Source organism: Hyaena hyaena, unplaced genomic scaffold (genome assembly GCF_003009895.1).
Source record: "Hyaena hyaena isolate Hyena2069 unplaced genomic scaffold, ASM300989v1 scaffold_24, whole genome shotgun sequence".
Classification (NCBI taxonomy): domain Eukaryota; kingdom Metazoa; phylum Chordata; class Mammalia; order Carnivora; family Hyaenidae; genus Hyaena; species Hyaena hyaena.
The window spans coordinates 2,689,675-2,704,851 of NW_024080656.1; the positions used below are offsets into that span (position 1 = coordinate 2,689,675).

Sequence of the window (15,177 nt, forward strand, 5' to 3'; positions counted from 1 at the left end):
AAAAAAAAAAAAAAAAAAAAAAAGAATTTAGTCGCCAATAAAACAAATGTCTTCAAGCTATAGATCCAAAATGTACTATACCCAAACACAGACATAATTTTTTAAACATTTTAATATTTTCTGAATAAAAATGTAATTACACATGGATTTTTTTTTTTTTAATATATGGGGGGGGGTTCCTGAGTAGCTCAGTCGGATGAGCATCTGACTCAATTTTGTCTCAGGTCACGATCCCAAGATTGTGGGATACAGCCCCGTGTCGGGCTCTGAGATTGCTTAAGTTTCTCTCTCTCCCTCCCTCTCCCTCTCTCCCTCTCCCTCTCCCTCTCTCTCTCGTGCTTTCTCTCTCCCTCTGCCCTCCTCCCTCACTCTCTCTCTTTAAACTAAAAAAAATTAAAAATAAAAAAATAAACAACTAGAAGTGTTCTGCACAAAATTTTAAGTATTTTATATTGGACTAGCTAAAATTGCATACAAGGCCCCTTTATCTGTGCTAACCACAAAATAAATAGCTCTCCAAGCCCCTTGGAAAGTAGGAACAATTCTAGTGAAATACAGTTATGAAAAGAGAAAAAAGACTGGCTTGCCTGATTTGACACTTACCTAGTACTACGTGATTTATGCACTTCCCAATAATATTCCTTACAGTTATGGGGAAAGCTAACACTAAAAAAATAAACTCATGACCCTAAGCATAGAGGTATTTCCTATAAATACAGAGGATCATTAAGGAGAATATAGAAAAATAAATATGGTGTTCTATAAACTAATAGGCATACCTGAAAGCATTCTGTCATCTTGCCTTAACAAAGGCAGAAAACCTGCAGAGAGCAGCTAGAAAACCTAGCAGAAAGTCCTAGACAAAGTCCTGTCTTTGTACTAGGACTTCTGAACCAGTTGTCTTAAAACTAGCCTTTAATAATTCAAAGGCTATCCCAATATATTATGGAAAATGAAGGCAAAAGAGGCCAAAGATGAGAACAATGCCATCAACTGCTTGCAAAAGACAGTCATTTTAACAGGTGTTGCTGTGACCATCCTCACATAAATTGTATTTTACAGTCCTACACAGTGTGCAGAAATGAAACATTCCAAATAAGGTTACCGTAGTTTCTTTTTAACATTTGTTCTTATTTTTTCATAAGTCTAAATTTGTTCCTGCATTGTCAGAAGCCAAAGGCAAACTGCGTTCTCTTCTCCCCAGAAACATATAATACAATAATGATAAATAGATCTAAGTCCAATTTCTTAGACCTAGCTGAAAATCCTGGGCAATTGAACACTCAGAATCTCCCTCCAGGATATCTGTCTCCTTATAAAAACACCAGTTATTTTTATTTATATACAACATAACCTCAAATGTGATAACAATCAACAAGCAAACTAGCATTATCCAAAATACAGCGAGGAACTGTCTGGGAGAGAAGATTGCTTTGCCACTATGAGTTAGATATATTCATTTATCTAGAAAGAATAACAAAAAGAGAAAGAAAATCATGTGCAGGTCCACATAGAAACCTATTTATATGCCAAGAAGAAAAAACATCTAATTATGGAGTTCATCCTGCTGAGACTTGGGGATTCTGATTTTCTTTCCTTCAGTCTGGAATACACAGAAATCAAATTAATGGAGATCATGCTAGAGATATCTAGTTATAGAGATTAAAAATAACTTATTTAGCAACAACTAGTCAAAAACTAAAAAAGGAATCTGAGTTTTTACAGCCTTTTTCTACCAAGTTTCTTTTCAATACTTTCCTTGAGTCAAAAACCCAAAATGTCATTTTGGTTTTGGAAGTAGAGAAAAGTTCACATACATGCCAAGTCTTCAATATTTGTTAGTTAAGTGGATGGAAGAGAAACTAATCATACCGTCTTTACACCATTTATGTGGTGAATCAGACATTCTGTACATCAGTATAATTAAATAAAATCTCTGCAACTGCTCATCTTTAACCAAGAAATTAAGAGAGCACATGATCTGGTTCATTACCAATAAATCCTCTTAGGATCAGAGTTTGTTTTATTTTTTTTAATGTTTTATTTATTTCTGAGAGAGAGAGAGACAGCGTGAGCAGCGGAGGGTCAGAGAGAGAGGGAGACACAATCCGAAGCAGGCTCCAGCTCCGGGCTCTGAGCTAGCTGTCAGCACAGAGCCCGACGCCAGGCTCGAACTCACGAACCATGACATCATGACCTGAGCCGAAGTCGGACGCTTAACCGACTGAGCCACCCAGGCAGCCCTGTTTTATTTTTTAAATAAACCCATTTTATAATTTGTGAGGTGTAGTGAAGTGAGTAATGATAAGTAAGAAAAAATGTACTGGCTTGTGCGGTGATGTTATCCACCACATAGCGACGCATCCCTAACAGAGCACAAATAACAGTCCATGGAAAGTCACAGCTGGTTTCAATTACTAAGAAAACAACACAGGAGGAGAAAGTGGAACATCTTACCACTTACTCTCCTTCTGTCGTCACTGGAATTCACAGAAAAAGAAAAGTGGGTGGAAGGAGGCTTGGACAGTAGGACACAGGTACACCTTCTTATAATTCTCATGTATGAACATGTACTCCCACAAAGAGTAAAGGGAGTGGTTCGGCAATACAATTCCCCACTTCCGTTCATATTCCACTTCCCCACATGTGGAAGGGGGTAACAATGCTGTCTCAGTATTAAGGCCAAATATAAATCACTTGTATATTATTTCATTAGTATTTAGTTATATTTTCCTAATATAATCCTACTTCCTTGGCGTTCTGGAATACAATCCTGTGTCTCTCATGGTTTCACAAGCGCCTAACAGTAAAATATTGGTTATAAGAACAGTCTGTTCATTTTTTTTTAATGTTTATTTATTTTTGAGAGAGAGAGAGAGAGAGAACACGAGCAAGGGAGGGGCAGAGAGAGATGGAGAAAGAGAGAATCCCAAGCAGGCTCCATGCTATGAGCACAGAGCCTGACATGGGGCTGGAACCCATGAACCACAAGATCATGAGCTGAAACCAAGAGTCAGCTGCCAAACGGGCTAAGCCACCCAGCCACCCCCAGTCTGCATTTTCAAAGATGCTTCAGAACCTCAATAATCATTCCAGATACTCTAGTGCTCCATATGCCATTAATTCTTTTCAAGTCTCATAATATGCACTATTAAAAGAGGACTGAAGAACTACTAGGCAAAAAAAGATTGTAAGAAAGCACCTAGGTCTTATAAAGATGTTTCAGTTAATGTGAATCTGTAAATAAAACTGGCAAAGTAGTATCAATGACCTTTGAATCATCTATAAAATGGAAGAAATCGCTAAAGATTAAAGACAAGAAATGGAATCCAAACTGCCAAAAAGAGAAAGGCACATTCCCAACCACAGAACTATAGAGGAGGAAAGGTATGGTGACAATGCTGTGCAATAATGCCAAGAGGAGGACAAAAGGAATATTCAACAGAAGAAGATATAGATCACCAGAAATAAACTATGCAGACCTAAGCGCTTATTTATTCTGTTAAGTTACAAGACTAGTGACGAAATGAATCTGGAAACAAGGGATATCTGGAGTTCAACAAAACATTCACCAAATTCTCTACTGATTGGGTAAAGCAGGGTTTCCAACATCTACATTTACATTTTGAGCTAAATAATCCTTTTGGAGAGGGCTCTCCTGCACACTATACAATGTTTAGTAGTATCTCTGGCCTCTATGAACTTGACACCATAGCACCTGCCAGTGGTGATAACCAAAAATACCTCCAGATACTGCCATAGGTCCCTGGGAGGCAAGTTGCCCCTGACTGAGAAAGAATGATTTCTAGCAAGATGAAGAAATACAAGATAAGTAACAGTAGTTATTAAGATCCACAAGTAATTCATGAAAACAAAAGAGCTATATCCAAGGTGCTGATAACAGGTCATGTCAATTTTGGAATAGGTTTCTTTACCTGTCTCTTAATACTAAACAATTTTAAGGGTACCTGGGTGGCTCAGTTAAGTGTCTGACTGACTCTTGGTTTTGGCTCAGGCCCTGATCTCACAGTTTCAAGGGACTGAGCATCACATGGGGCTCTGCGCTGGCAGCCCAGAGCCTGCTTGGGATTCATTCTCTCTTCCTCTCTCTGCCTCTCCCCATCTCACACTGTCTCTGTCTCTCTCAAAATAAATAAACTTTAAAAAATAAATGATTTTACCAATGATTCAGAAAGAAATACGAAGAGTTTATTTCAGAAAGAAATTTAGTATGGATAAATGTAACATCCCCTTTTTCTGGACCTGAAAACTGGAAAAGACCTGACTTAAGAGTAGCATATGTTCAAAAAATTATATTATTAGTGGTGCTCTTATCCATAAGATTAATAAAAGTCAAAAAGAAACTAAAAATGCTGCTGGTAGGGGTATGGTGGGAACAATCATAGGAGCACTGTGCCCGGAAACAGAAAGTGGAAGCCCTATTGTGAATGGTTCACGTATTGTTAAATATATTACATTACAATGAAGCACTAACACGTATATTCACACATCAATAATCCAATATCCAAAATAAGATGAAAAAAAGTAACTGCATACTATTAAATTCCATGTACAAGTTTAAAAGAATGAGACAGGAATCTTTCTGTATTGAGACAAAGAGGCAGAAAATGGGGAGGGACAAGGAGACACAAGGAGAGGAAGAGAGGGAAGGAAAGAGGGAGCCAAAGACATTAAGTTATGGAAAAGCAAGCTACAGAATTTTATCACAAAATGCCACTCAAATAAATACAAGTGTATATATGTACACGTGGGTGTGTGTATATATTTTTATTTACATAGCTATAGAAGGTAAAAGGGATAGATGAGGAAATGAAACATTTTCATCTCGTTGTTTACTTCTCTTTCAGTGAGAATGTGTTAATGTTTTACTCAGATAATTTAAGATAATATTAATCTAAATCCTTTACTCATCCTCCGAAATGACAAATTTACTTTCTTTTTAGAGTCTTAGTGCACAAATCAGTATTAATTTTTGAACAAGTATAATCAAAGAAATGTAATACACAGTTCTTAGTTCTCAGTTTCCTCTCACTTCAAGGAAATTTTCGGTCTCAATCACTCTGGTTTCCCTGAAAACGTCTAAGGAAAGTTCTCTAGCCTATACATAATCTATGCCCATTTGTCTGGTAAACACAACTGTTATGTCTCTAAAAATCAGCAAAAGAAAATGTTACACATACATCTTCAGCAATATTTTCTGCTACTACTTTCCCAAGTCAGAGGTCGCCAATATTACATGGTAAGCTGGAGAATACCACATTCCCAATTTTTTTCCCACTTAACATCCCCCAAATAATTAAAAACTTCAAGAGCACTGTCTCTGGAATTATGTCCTCAATTAAAATTACCAGTCATAAACAACTTTGAAGACAGGAAAAAAACCCCATCATTTTCAGCCAAACAGCAGCTCCTGATGAAACTGCATAATAAAAGGTCATCTTTGCCAAACAAAACTCAAGGTCTCTCACTTCATTAAACAGCTAAAAGTAAATATATTTACCCAGTACAACAAGTATTTGGGTTTTTACCAACTTACAAGAACATTTTACTAGAGTCAGTGGTTAGCTATGAAGGTATTTATAAGCCATTTTTTTCCTTTTTCCTGTAATTTGGGAGACTAATGTAATCAAACTACTTTAAAAATCAAGAGGACAGATTTAATCAAAATGATGATGAAAAATATGTCATGGAGCTAGATGATAAGCCTAAAGATCTGTATAACAATATAGCCTAAAGAAATGTATAATAATGTAAACAAAGCACTTGAACGAAGTAGGTTATTTTCTAAATTAAGGTTATTGCCTAAATGTTTTGTCATTGTTTAAAAAGCCCTGTGCAACCAGAATAAACTGTGAGCTACATACATAGTTTTAAATTTCTCATAACCATATTTAAAGAAAGTAAAAAGAAACAAGTGAGATTAACTTGAATATATTTTATTTAACTCAAATAACCACATTATAAAAAAGTGAAAAGGAAATAAGTGAAATTAAATTTAATGATATATGGTATTCAACCCAATATATCCAAGTTATCATTTCAACATCTTATCAATACTAAACAGTTATTAATAAGATAATTTACTTTTTTTTGTAAGTCTTCAAATCTGTACATACACTTACAACACTCTTAGTTGGGCTAGTCACGTTTCAAGTGCTTAACAGCTACAAGTAAGTAGTAGTTCCCATACCGGCAGCGGACATCCACAATATTAAGTGGGTCAGATACAATTTCTAAATTTCTGAAGCACAGTTACATAATCAACAGAAAGTCATAAGTACTTAAGCAAAAACAAAATGTTCTTAGCATAGTCTTTAAAGGCAGATGTGGGGATATAATAAAGTTAATTATATGAGTAACAGTTAATACTTATTGAGCACTTACTATACGCCCAACCCTGTTTTAAGCGCTTTTCAAGCATTATCTCATTTGATCATCACAAAGGCCTCTGCTGTGGGTACTAGTAATAATAGCCCCATCGCCCAAATGAGGCAACTAAAACATAGGGAAGGTAAATGAAAGTTATCGCAGGCAATCTGACTCAAGAGTTTGTGCTCTTAAACACTACAAAAGCTATACTACAAGAAAAATACCAAACAAAAATTCGTTTATAAAAGATAAAATGTGGAATAATGACGCAAAATTGTTTCTTTTGTTATTAACAGGTTTTTAAAACTAAATCATTGTCATATAATCCTTTTCCACAAGAAGTTCCAATATCCAAATAAACAATACAATTTTAGGTTAGAATTTTTATTGTTAAACTATTATTACCACAAATATTCTATTTAATCATATACTGGTAATATAAATATTTACATTTATAATGTGAACATCTATTCATGACCTTGTACTGAACAACGGTAGTTTTAGCTTAAAAAAAAAAAAGTAAAGACTAATTTAAAAAATTATTTTCAGGTAATGAATTTTCCAGCTCGTTTATTAATTTCAAGAAGCTACACTTTTCTTAAAACTCATTATATTTCTGATTTTATTATGGACTTCTTTTTAACAGTTCATTCTATTATGGAGGGAAGAAAAAGGGCTTATTTTCTTCCCACGCACCTGTCATTTCAAGGAATAAAAATGTATGAAAAGAGAAAACAGGCAAGAAAAGAACTAGCTTTTTCCTATACCTTAGTTCTAAGAAAAAACAGAATACTATGGAATTAATGCTGAACATCCTATTAGATGGGTTCATCACACCCCAAAATTTTCAGCTAAAATAAGGGGACAATGTTTACTTTCACACATACATGCCACCAGCAGAATGACAGAAACACAATAACGTTCATAAAAATTTCAGATAAAGTGCTGGATATCTCTCCAGAAAATAACTTTTGAAATACTTGGCCTGAAATAAATGATCCTGTGTTAAAGAAAATCTGTGATTGGAGCTTAAATTGTCTGACCCTTCTGTGTACCTAAAATCACAAGATAAGGATAGCCAACTGATCCACAGTTGAAGGTCACGGCTGCCTGCACACTAACTTTGACGTTTCCAGGGTGTCACTGGAAAGCTTGATCACACCACTTTTGGTTACATAATAAACCTATCACCATACGTTTCTAGTATCCCTCCCACATATTCAAAACTTCACAAAGGTGGCCAGATCTCAGAGGGGGATCTCTTAATAGAAGAGTGCATTTGCACAATGTGCCCAAGCAGATATTTAGCAATAGAACAAAAAGGTTAGAGTCAGTCGGCCTCTGACATAATGCAGAAATAGCTCACCAAAAATTTACAAAAAATACATTCGTATTATCTATGTTTTGTTTTTGATCATTTGAATAACTTTATCAAGTAAGTTTCTCTGAGAACCTATAGGAAGCTCATCCCATTTTTATGCTTCAGCCACTGGGACTGGCCCTTTCCTATCATAATCCCAGTAAGAGTCACCAACGAGCCTATTCAATTAGTGTCTCTCCTTTATAGATAGTGAGACAGACTCAAACAGCTGTTAGATGGGAAGCAAGGATGGACCCTTAGGCAGGGCTTCTGACCTTCCAGGCTCAGGTTCCTTGTACAACACAAGGACTTTCTTTCCTGTTTCATTCCCTACTTACTGAGCAATTTATCTACCATGAGTACCTGCAACAGCCCATACATGTAATAGTTTTGTTACTCATATCTTCAGAAACCTTGACCTTTATCTGCAAATTTCAATAACATTAAAATCTTAGAGGTTAACTATATATTTCAATAAAGCTGTTATTGAGAAAAGGCAGGGAGGGCACACCTGGCTGGTTCAGTAGGTAGAGCGTGTGACTCCTGATCTCAGGGTTGTGAGTTCAAGTCCCATCTTGGGACACCAAAAAAATTTTTAAAAACAAACAACAATAAATCTTTAGCATGCTAATGACATCAACTCTCCAATTATCCTAATAATACTACCACAGATAATCCAAAAACCTACTTTGTAACTCATTTCTCAAAAAAGGTTTATAAATCAGTTCCTTCCTTACTATTGCTAACTTTTTAAGTCTCTCATTACTTCACCCCTAGGAAATGCTTTGACTTCTCTAATTATGGTTTCTATACTTTCCATCCCACCCTAAATACTAGCAATCTAGCACTCACTTTTTTTTTTTTTTTTTTTTTAATAGGCTTCATGCCCAGTGTGGAGCTCAACTCAGGGCTTGAAGTCACCACCCTGAGATCAAGACCTGAACAGATATTGAGAGTCAGACACTCAACCTACTGAGCCACCCAGGTGCCCCTTTAATATTTTGTTTTTAAGTAATCTCTACAACCAATATGGGACTCGAACTCGCAACCCCAAGATCAAGAGTTGTACTCTACCCACTGAGTCAGCCAGGCATCCCTCCAGCAATCACTCATAAATACTATTCTCATCACTCCACAACTCTCTTCAAAAACTTTAATGGTTCCCTTTCAAGGTCTCCCTAATCCTACCTCCCACTCCTCCTCCTCATGTGGGCAGTCTCTTCTGTGCCCTACGAACATACCAAGCCTTGTGCTGGATGCTGTGCCTTAAATAATCCCACCCCCGCAAAGCTGACACATTCTTCCCTCCACCGCCTGTTCGTCCTTCAAGTGCCAGATCAAAATTTACCCTTCGAGCCCTCTGCCTGACTTCTGCTTATTGCTACCTCAAGCGACTACTGCAGTACTTGGGAGTCTGGTCATCTTTTGTACCCCTAGCACCTAATTTCTGGGATGTAAAAAACATTCAATAAATGCTGAATATAAATTATAATATGCTGTGCCAAAATAATTATGTGGCTTTTACTCTGTCTCTTCAAACCATGTGTATTCATTTCACTAGCAATTCAAGTAGCAGAGTGAAGGTTTCAGAGGTTTTCTTCAATATGAACAAATCAATAACCTATGAGACACTCTCATGGCTCCTTCAGGTATTTCTATATAGGAACCAATTCAACAGGCTCTGTGAATTTGAAGATTAATACATCTAACCTTTTATTCCTGTTAGTTTCCTCTACGAGTTATCAATACCACAACCAAAATTACTTTACAGGGCGCATGGGTGGCTAAGTCAATTAATCATCTGACTTTAGCTCAGGTCATGATCTCACAGTTCACGGGTTCAGGCCCTACTTCAGGTGACTCCCGCTTCTCTCTCTGCGTCTCTGTCCCTCGCTCATTGATGCCCCCTCTCTCTCTTAAGAAAGAGAGAAAGAAAGAAAGAGAAAGAGAAAGAGAGAGAGGGAGGGAGGAAGGAAGAAAAGAAAAACCTTACAGCAATTAAAAAAAAATGACTACAACGAACATATCTGAGTTCTTCCCCTAAGATGACACTTCAGAGATCCTCACCATAAAGGAATACTATCTATGAAACAATCATTTATACTATTTTACCATTTTAAGATTAGTGTACAATTATTTATAAATGTCTTTTGCTTTTTGACCACTCAAAACAGATCACCTATTAAAAAGCTAATGCTAATAAAATCTTTACTGTCACAAAAAAATACAAGGAATTTAGGTGACATCTGTGCTACATCACAAGTCACAAATATGAATAGCCATCATGTAAGATTATTTTGACTTTAGCATGCAAGGTAAAAAAAACTTAAAAAAGTTTTAAAACACACCAATAATATTTCAACATAGGATTCAAGATAGAGCTTCAACTTATTCAATACAAAATACCTAAAAACTTCTAAGACCAATTCCCCTGTACCTTAGCCCTTACAATGGACCTTAACTCACAGAAAATGTCAAAGATGATTACAGCCTTTCCCTGATAAATATAAATCAACAAAGCAAAAAAGACAGCAGAAATTCAATTCAAAGTGAAGGAGGTCCCTCCAGACACCAATGAGAAGCTCAAGAACATAACACACACTACTCCTAAAACATTAAACATACTCAGTACACTTACCTGTTTCTGAAATGTATGTAACAGGATCCTGGCGTAGAATTTTACCAGGTTTAGGTTTTTCTGGTTGCTTTTTGGCATTCTTTACCTGCACTGTCTCCTCGGATTCTGAATCTGTACATGAGAAGCAAATGAAACAAAACTTCAAGAGAAAAAATAAAATACAGGGTGTTCTTAAAGTGATTATTGTTGACAAATTCCTCAAGGCCCATTTTGAGGCAAATCCCTTTTGTGAATTTTCACAGGTTATTTCTACACAGTGTTAAGCCCTGGTCTTACTTTTCTAATGTTATATCACCACACTTGGCTTAAAACAACATAAATATATTATCTTTTGGTTCTGAAGGTTAGAAACCACATGAGTCTCACTGGGCTTACATCAAAGTGCCAGCAAAACTATGATCCTTTTCTGGATACTCTAGGGGAAAATCCATCTCCCTGTCTCTTCCAGTTTCTAGTGACTGCTAACATTCCTTAGTTTATGGCTCCCTTCCTCCATCACCAAAGCCAGCAACATCAGGCAAACTCCTTCTCATGCTGCCATCTTTCTGGCTCTCTATTTTCCATGGTCAATCTCTCTCTCTCTCTCTCTCTCTCTCTCTCTCCTTCTGCCTCCCTTTTCCTTGTGAATACACTGGGCTCATCCCCAGATAATCCAGGATCATCTCCCTATTTTAAGGCCATTTGATTATCAACCTTAATGCCACCTACAACTTTAATTTCCCTTTTGCCATGTAACCTAACATATTCACAGGTTCAAGGATTTGCACATGGACATCTTTGGGAGCCATTAGTCTACCACAACCTAATCACCCAGAACATTTGAATACAAATCAAAACAAAGTGGTACAAAAATATAAGTTTCACAAACTTTACTATCCTTCTTTTTCGTCTGCACCATGCATTTACAAATCCTATTTCATACTAAACTGTATCAAACCATTAAATTTTCAATTTCCCAAAAGATAGAAACTCTTGGGGAATGGGATGTGTATTTATTTCAAATTCCTTACTGTATATAGCAGTAAAAGACCCACAATAAAGACTCAAGTATTTTTAGAACTGAGTCAGAATCTTTGCTATCACTGTCAAAGCCTGACAATCTATACATGCTTCCTTAGAGGTTGCATTTTTACTTTTAAGAATTCACACCAGATGGATCTTCTCCACAAAAGCAACACCTAAAACTTTCTGAATTCTATCATTATTTTAACAGGGGATAACAGATCATAAAAGGCATGCATAACAATATACATTCTCCATCTTAAATGTACAGTATATTCAAATATTTTACATTGTGATTCTTCCATTTTAAATGCAACAAAAAAGGACCAGATCAAAAGCACAAAAATTAAATTTTAGATCATTGTTTCCAGAGCAATATTTTAAGGCACTATTTTTCTTATTTTTTTTTTAAATTTATTTCTGAGAGAGAGAGAGACAGCGTGAGCAGGGGAGGGTCAGAGAGAGAGGGAGACACAGAATCTGAAACAGGCTCCGAGCTAGCTGTCAGCATAGAGCCCAATGCGGGGCTCGAACCGATGAACCATGAGATCATGACCTAAGCCAAAGTTGGACACTTAACTGACTGAGCCACCCAGGTGCCCCTAAGGCACTATTTTTCAAATTCAGTCTCCAAGAAGCCCAGCTGCAAGAGAAGTTAGTATGAATACTTTAAAAAATAAATATGTCGGGGCGCCTGGGTGGCTTAGTCGGTTAAGCATCTGACTTTCGCTTAGGTCATGATCTCGCGGTTCATGGGTTCGAACCCCGCGTCGGGCTCTGTGCTGACTGCCAGCACAGAGCCTGGAGCCTGTTTCAGAGTCTGTATCTCCCTCTCTCTCTGACCCTCCCCTGCTCACGCTCTCTCTCTCTCCTAGAAATAAATAAAAATATTGAAAAAAATTAAAAAATTAAAAAAAATAAAAATAAATATGTCAGGGGTGCCTGAGTGGCTCAGTCAGTTGAGTGTCCGACTCTTGATTTCAGCTCAAGTCATGATCTCACAGTTTGTAAGTTTGAGCCCCTCATCGAGCCCGACACTGTCAGATTCTTGCAGCATGTGATTCTCTCACTGCCTCTCTCTCTCAAAATAAACAAATTTTATAAATAAATTTAATAAATAAATATGCCATGTTCAAAGTAAGTTTGAAACATGCTATGTATACTGTATACTCCTCGGAACAAACATATTTAATACATTAACATATTTTGGCTGTGTTAAGTTCTACAGTACAATAAAACTGTTTTCAACTTTATTTGAGCATAGAGTCTTCTTACAGGACATATTATAACAACAGAGAGAGCTGTGTGTCTCAGAACATCAGTATGGAAAACATTGTTCTAAGGGATTTTCTAAAACTTTAATGTCCCCAGAAGAAGCATTACCTGAATCATAGATAATCCTCTTTTTCTTGTTTGTTTGCTTCTGTTTAGAGTTGTCTTCTTTACAAGAACTATTTACCTGTAAACATCAGGATATAATTAGAATGCAAAAGTCTATATAAATTAATTGTTTTTTTCTCGTTAGACTTGAGCTCAGTAATTTTGCCCCCAAAGAGACATTTCTGCTTGTCATAACGAAGGGGGGGAGAGGGCGGGAGGGAGGCGTTACTGGTATCTACTGGGTAGACCAGGGATGCTGCTAAACACCCTACAATGCACAAGATTGTCCTCCACAACAAAGAATTACATGGCTCCAAATGTCACTAATGCCCTAATTAGAGGCCAAACCCACCATCAAAAAGACAGAGAACAAATGCTGGCAAGGATGTGGAGAAAAAAGAACCCTTGTGCACTGTTGGTGGGACTGTAAAACAGTACAACCACTATCAAAAATAGTATGGAGGTTCCTCAAAAATTTCTGTTTAAAAACTATCATATGACCCAGCAATTCTACTTATGGGAATATATTCAAAGGAAACAAAAACACTAACTTGAAAATATATCTGCATCCCCATGTTCATAGAAGCATTATTTATAATAGCCAAGACATGGAAACAACCTAAGTGACCATCAAGTAGGAAAGCATGAAGTTGTGATACACATAAAAAAAAGAGGAAATCCTACCATTTGCAACAACATGGATGAACCTTGAAGACATTAAGTGAAATAAGTCAAACAGAGAAAGACAAATACTGTATGCGCTCACTAATATGTGGACTCTAAAACAAGCAAAAAACATACCAAACTCAGAAAAAGAGATCAGACTTGTGGTTATCAGACGCAGGGGGTGAAAGGAGTTACAACCAGAGGAAGATGGTCAAAAGGTACAAACTTCTGGGGTGCCCTGCTGGCTCAGTTGGGAGAGCATCTGGCTCTTGATTTCAGCTCACAGTACATGGGTTTGAGCCCTGCAGCAGGCTCCATGCTGACAGTGCAGAGACTACTTGAAAGGAGTTCTCGTTCTTTCTCTCTCTCTCTCTCCCTCTCCCTCCCCTGCTCTCTCTCTCTCTCAAAATAAATAAACTTTTTTTAAAAAAGGTACAAACTTCTAATTATAAGTAAGTACTATGGATGAAATATACAACATGAAGACTATAATGAACATTGTTATTTGATACAGAGGAAACTTGTTAAGAGGGTAGATCTCAAAGATCTCATCACATGAAAAAAATTTTTATTTTTTTACTTTATATGAGATCATAGATGTTAACTAAACCTACTGCAGTAATCATTTCACAGCATATGCAAGTCAAACCATCATGCTGTATACCTCAAACTTACACAGCTACAGATGTCAATTATTTGGTGTTTTTATTATTTTTTTAATGTTTGTTTATTTTTGTGAGAGAGAGAAAGAGAGTGAGAGCAGGGGAAGGGCATAGAGGGAGGGAGACACAGAATCCAAAGCAGGCTCCAGGCTGTCAACACAGAGCCCAATATGGGGCTGGAACTCACAAACTGTGAGATCATGACCTGAGCCTAAGTTGGAAACTTAACCTACTGAGCCAGCCAGGAGCCCCGGAGATGTCAATTATTTCTTCATAAAACTGAAAGGAAAAAAAAAAAAGAGGCCAGACAATAATTGCAAGAAATAATTATGAGAAAAAAAGAATTATACAAAAACCTGTATTATTATTCAACTCCACTTTCAACACTAATCTACATATAACAAAGAGTAAAAGAATGTCAGATATTAAAAGGCAAATGCTTACTGAAAATGAAAGAGACAAAGTTTAAGGAGTTATGGGCTCTCCACTACCGAATGCCTGCTAGAAAACTATATATAACCAAGGCAAAAGGTATTATTTATATTTTGTACTTATATATTTCTAATGTATTCAAATTTTCCCAAAAAAAATCAAGAAAGAAGTCAGCAAAAGAAACTATTACTAATTATAAAGTAGAAATATGTTTCTGGGGCACCTAACTGGCTCAGTCCATATAGTATGTGACTCTTGATCTCCAGGTTGTGAGTTCAAGCCCCACACTGGGTGTAGAGATTACTTAAAAACAAAATCTTTTAAAAAAGAAAAAAGAAATATGCTTCTCCTGGGGCACCTGGGTGGCTCAGTCGGTTAAGCGTCCGACTTCAGCTCAGGTCATGATCTCACGGTTCATGGGTTCAAGCCCCGTATCGGACTCTGTGCTGTCAGCTAGCTCAGAGCCTTGAGCCTGCCTCAGATTCTGTGTCTCCTCTCTCTGATCCTCCCCTACTCACGCTGTCTCTCTCTCTCTCTCTCAGAAATAAATTTTTAAAAAACATTTAAAAAAACTTCAAAAAAAAAAAAAAGAAAGAAATATGCTTCTACTCATTATAATAAAACTTGAAAAATACAAGAACAATCAA

The 15,177-nt window shown here is 36.7% G+C and overlaps 1 protein-coding gene across 2 annotated transcripts in view; it reads right to left on the reverse strand.

Annotated features, from left to right (window-relative positions):
• Nucleotides 1–15,177, reverse strand: part of RFC1 (replication factor C subunit 1) — an 83,239-nt gene that overhangs the window by 41,306 nt on the left and 26,756 nt on the right. For both annotated transcript variants that reach the window (XM_039227017.1, XM_039227016.1), the window contains exons 3-4: nucleotides 12,774–12,849; nucleotides 10,389–10,499 (exon numbers count right to left, since the gene is read on the reverse strand). In XM_039227017.1, the coding sequence (XP_039082948.1) occupies nucleotides 10,389–10,499; nucleotides 12,774–12,849 (187 nt within the window). The remainder of the gene's footprint in view (nucleotides 1–10,388; nucleotides 10,500–12,773; nucleotides 12,850–15,177) is intronic.